This window comes from Maniola jurtina, chromosome 20 (assembly GCF_905333055.1).
Source record: "Maniola jurtina chromosome 20, ilManJurt1.1, whole genome shotgun sequence".
NCBI lineage: Eukaryota > Metazoa > Arthropoda > Insecta > Lepidoptera > Nymphalidae > Maniola > Maniola jurtina.
The window spans coordinates 3,918,791-3,921,949 of NC_060048.1; the positions used below are offsets into that span (position 1 = coordinate 3,918,791).

The window sequence follows — 3,159 nt, forward strand, 5'->3', positions numbered from 1 at the left end:
GTAAGTACAGCAAGCAAGCAAAACGGCTAAAAACTATACTGAAATTGAGTCCATAGTTCATTGATAGTTCATAATTTCAATCACTGAATACAAACTTTAATTCACATCTAGGTTAAACGTAACTAAAATTGAGTCCAAAGGTCGTGATTTCAATCAAAAAGGTATAGTAAGTATAAAGGTAGTAAAGTTTCAGAATTATCATAAGAATAATTATTTTTAGGAAAATTGCTCCAGCCTGGTAAGTCTACATGAAAAGTCAGAGTAAAAAAATGTCATACCGCGACATTTCACAAAAAGTTCAAATTCAAGAACAAGCGGTGACATAAGATAATGACAGCAACTCCTGCGGTCGTGAAGTCAAAAAGCTATGTAACTCATCACCAAGCCATCATATATAGGCGGCGGAAGGGTTAAATCGCCATTATTCGCGAGATTAACAGACTGACCGCGTGTGTTCAGCAAACAATAAATATGTTCAAGTTCACGGTAAGAAACCATTAATAAAACTTTGGCACGCGTCGTATTCAGTTTATGAGTTTAACTATGTGAAAAAAAAATTGCAAAGAGAAAAATCCAACAATTATCGACAAATCCATTCAAGTGTTACAACTCAGAGAAAATCAACAAAAATAATATTGTAAATTTAAAATATAACTTTCGGAGTTATGTGTAATATCTTTAACCGTGAAGGAAAACATCGTGAGGAAACCTATAACAAGTCTAGCTAGAGCACTTAAAAATCTCAAAGGTGTGTGAAGTTTGCCAATCTGCAGTTGTATAGTGTGGTGAACTGAGGTTACCAGGCCCTTAGCTGAGGCTCCCATCAAGGTTTCATATTTGCGACTCTAGACCCGTTAGGCGCTGGTAGCCGTTGCACCTGCCATAGGTGCAGGAGGTCACCTGAATGTGAGATGCAGATAAATTGTTATTCGATTTGAATTCCAAAACTTTTTTTTTTTTCAGATTGTGGTGTTGGCGCTGATTGCTGTAGCTGCCGCCTACCCAGGTGTGTTAAGTTTTTGAAATTAAAAAGAATTTTTAGGTTTAACAGCTAATGACGTTGGTATTTGAAAAAAAAAATAGTTAAAATGATTTCAAAACTGTGGCCTTGGTCCACGCAATCTTTTCTGTCCTATATCTAGAGCTACAACAAAAGTGAGAGTTTACTTCTGCCTTCACGCTTTGTAAAAACCCTCTAGGGGTAGGATAGACAAGACTGCATGGAGTCGGGGTACTCCAATTTCTTTCTGGGCCATATTCGACCTAATCTTTCTTATATTATGCATTATTTTATGAATTTAATGATGACTTATTCCAGAAAAGAATTTTGAACGAAACAGTCCAAACTACTTTTGTCCAACCTCGGTAGTCAAAATTACGAAACGTTTTTGTTTTTCAGTTAAAAGAAGTTTGGACTGCATAATAGTTTTGACTGTAACATACTATAATATTTTATGTGTTTGTATCAACACTTAAAACTTAATTTTAACTATACAATTAAATTTTAACTGATATCCGTGGGTTTACATACATTCTAGAGTTTTATTCATATCGGACCGAAATCCAATTCTATACGAAAACAGAATAGGTCTTGTACAGAAATCTTTGGTGCATTTCGTTCATTCGTCCTAAAAACTGACTATATTTGAGAGGCTAAATTTTATGGAAATTTTTTACACGTTTTCACGACTAATGACAGATTTACGCATATTTAACTTTAACTTGGAAAATAATATTAAAGCATCGGATTTAATTATGTGTAAAGGTGGCTTTAGAGTAGACCAAACGAGCAATGCTCCCTGTATCCCAATTCTGTCAAATTTTCTTTGGATAATAAAGATCAATGCTCGGTCTCTGTTCATTTGACAGAGGGGGATAGAGCGATTCGCTCGTTTGGTCTACTCTAAATCCACCTTAAGGGGCATGAGACGTGCTTGCCCGCGAAATTCAAATTTAATTTGGTTTTTCGCAATTTGTAAACTAATTCGACAACATAGGCTTATGGTATTTTAATTGCGACAGTGGCAGTATCATCCTCACAGGTTTATATAAAAATCTTTACTTGAAAAGGTCCACTTTAAGAAATTAATTCAAGTATCAACTAATTTGTGAGAATAGTGAAGAATAGTGAATCGCTTCCACCTTAACCTTAAACATTTCATGACACAGGTTTCGGCGGCGGTTATGATCAAGGATATGGCCTTGGTTACGGCGGCGGTTACGGGCAAGGCGGATATTATGATCAAGGATACGGTGGCCATCATGGCGGCTATAACCACGGACATGGCGGATATGGCCACGGCAGCCACGGCGGATATGGCCATGGGAGCCATGGCGGATATGGCCATGGGAGCCATGGCGGATATGGCGGAGACTACGGTGGATACGATTTTTATTAAAGACTTTATCTAACTGTTTATACGACGTCAAATAAAAAGAACTCTGACCTAGATTCTGCGCAATGGATGATTTATCGATCTATTGGTAGTAATTAGTAGGTACCTACGACCCTATTTATCTTTTTCGCCACGCGGTTGGTTTGTCAGCCAACCTTTCGCTGTAGCCCTTTTTACGTGACGTCAACAGCTGAATATTAATTTAAAACTGGTTGTGATAAAATGTAAATTACTATTATTGTGCAATATCGAGAATACCTAAAATATTGTGTTACGTAATCACGATACCTATCCCATGAAATTAGGAAGATAATTTAAAAAAAAACATGTTCAGAATATTGCCAAGCATAAAAATCTGCCGCAGTAAAATTTTACATGGACCTGAAATACCTACTACCTAGTGTAGCTTCGTAAAAAGTTTTTTTTTTTATATAAATATGTTATATTAGTGTACATAAGTAGAAAACAAATATTAATTTAGCTGTAAGAACAAAGTGTTGTAGAAGAAGAATAAACAATATTTGAATCCTCAAATTTCTTCCTAATCCTACTTTCCATGCCTTTTAATCTAAAATCATTGGTTTCTGAGTTAAATCAGTAAAATCTGAAAGCCTGCATTTATTAACCTACTAGAGGATGCCCACGACTTCGTCCGCGTGGATTAAGATTTTTATAGATCCCGTGGGAACTGTTTGATTTTTCGGTATAAACAGTTGCCTATTTCGATTACAGGGACGCAAGCTACTTCGGTACCAAATTTCGC

General features: G+C 36.2%; 1 protein-coding gene across 1 annotated transcript; it reads left to right on the forward strand.

Moving 5' to 3' along the window:
• The first annotated feature begins 432 nt into the window (after window positions 1–432).
• On the forward strand, window positions 433–2,562 carry LOC123875518 (neuropeptide-like protein 29). The gene is made up of 3 exons (XM_045921389.1): window positions 433–486; window positions 964–1,006; window positions 2,170–2,562. The coding sequence occupies exons 1-3, from the start codon at window positions 472–474 to the stop codon at window positions 2,397–2,399; spliced, it is 288 nt and encodes a 95-aa protein (XP_045777345.1). The 5' UTR covers window positions 433–471; the 3' UTR covers window positions 2,400–2,562.
• The last annotated feature ends 597 nt before the right edge of the window (window positions 2,563–3,159 follow it).

Bases quoted from the DNA above. Each gene is read 5' to 3' on its own strand.
- LOC123875518 (XM_045921389.1), top strand. The intron at 1,007-2,169 runs GTGTGTTAAGTT...TTCATGACACAG, and splicing joins TGTAGCTGCCGCCTACCCAG to GTTTCGGCGGCGGTTATGAT.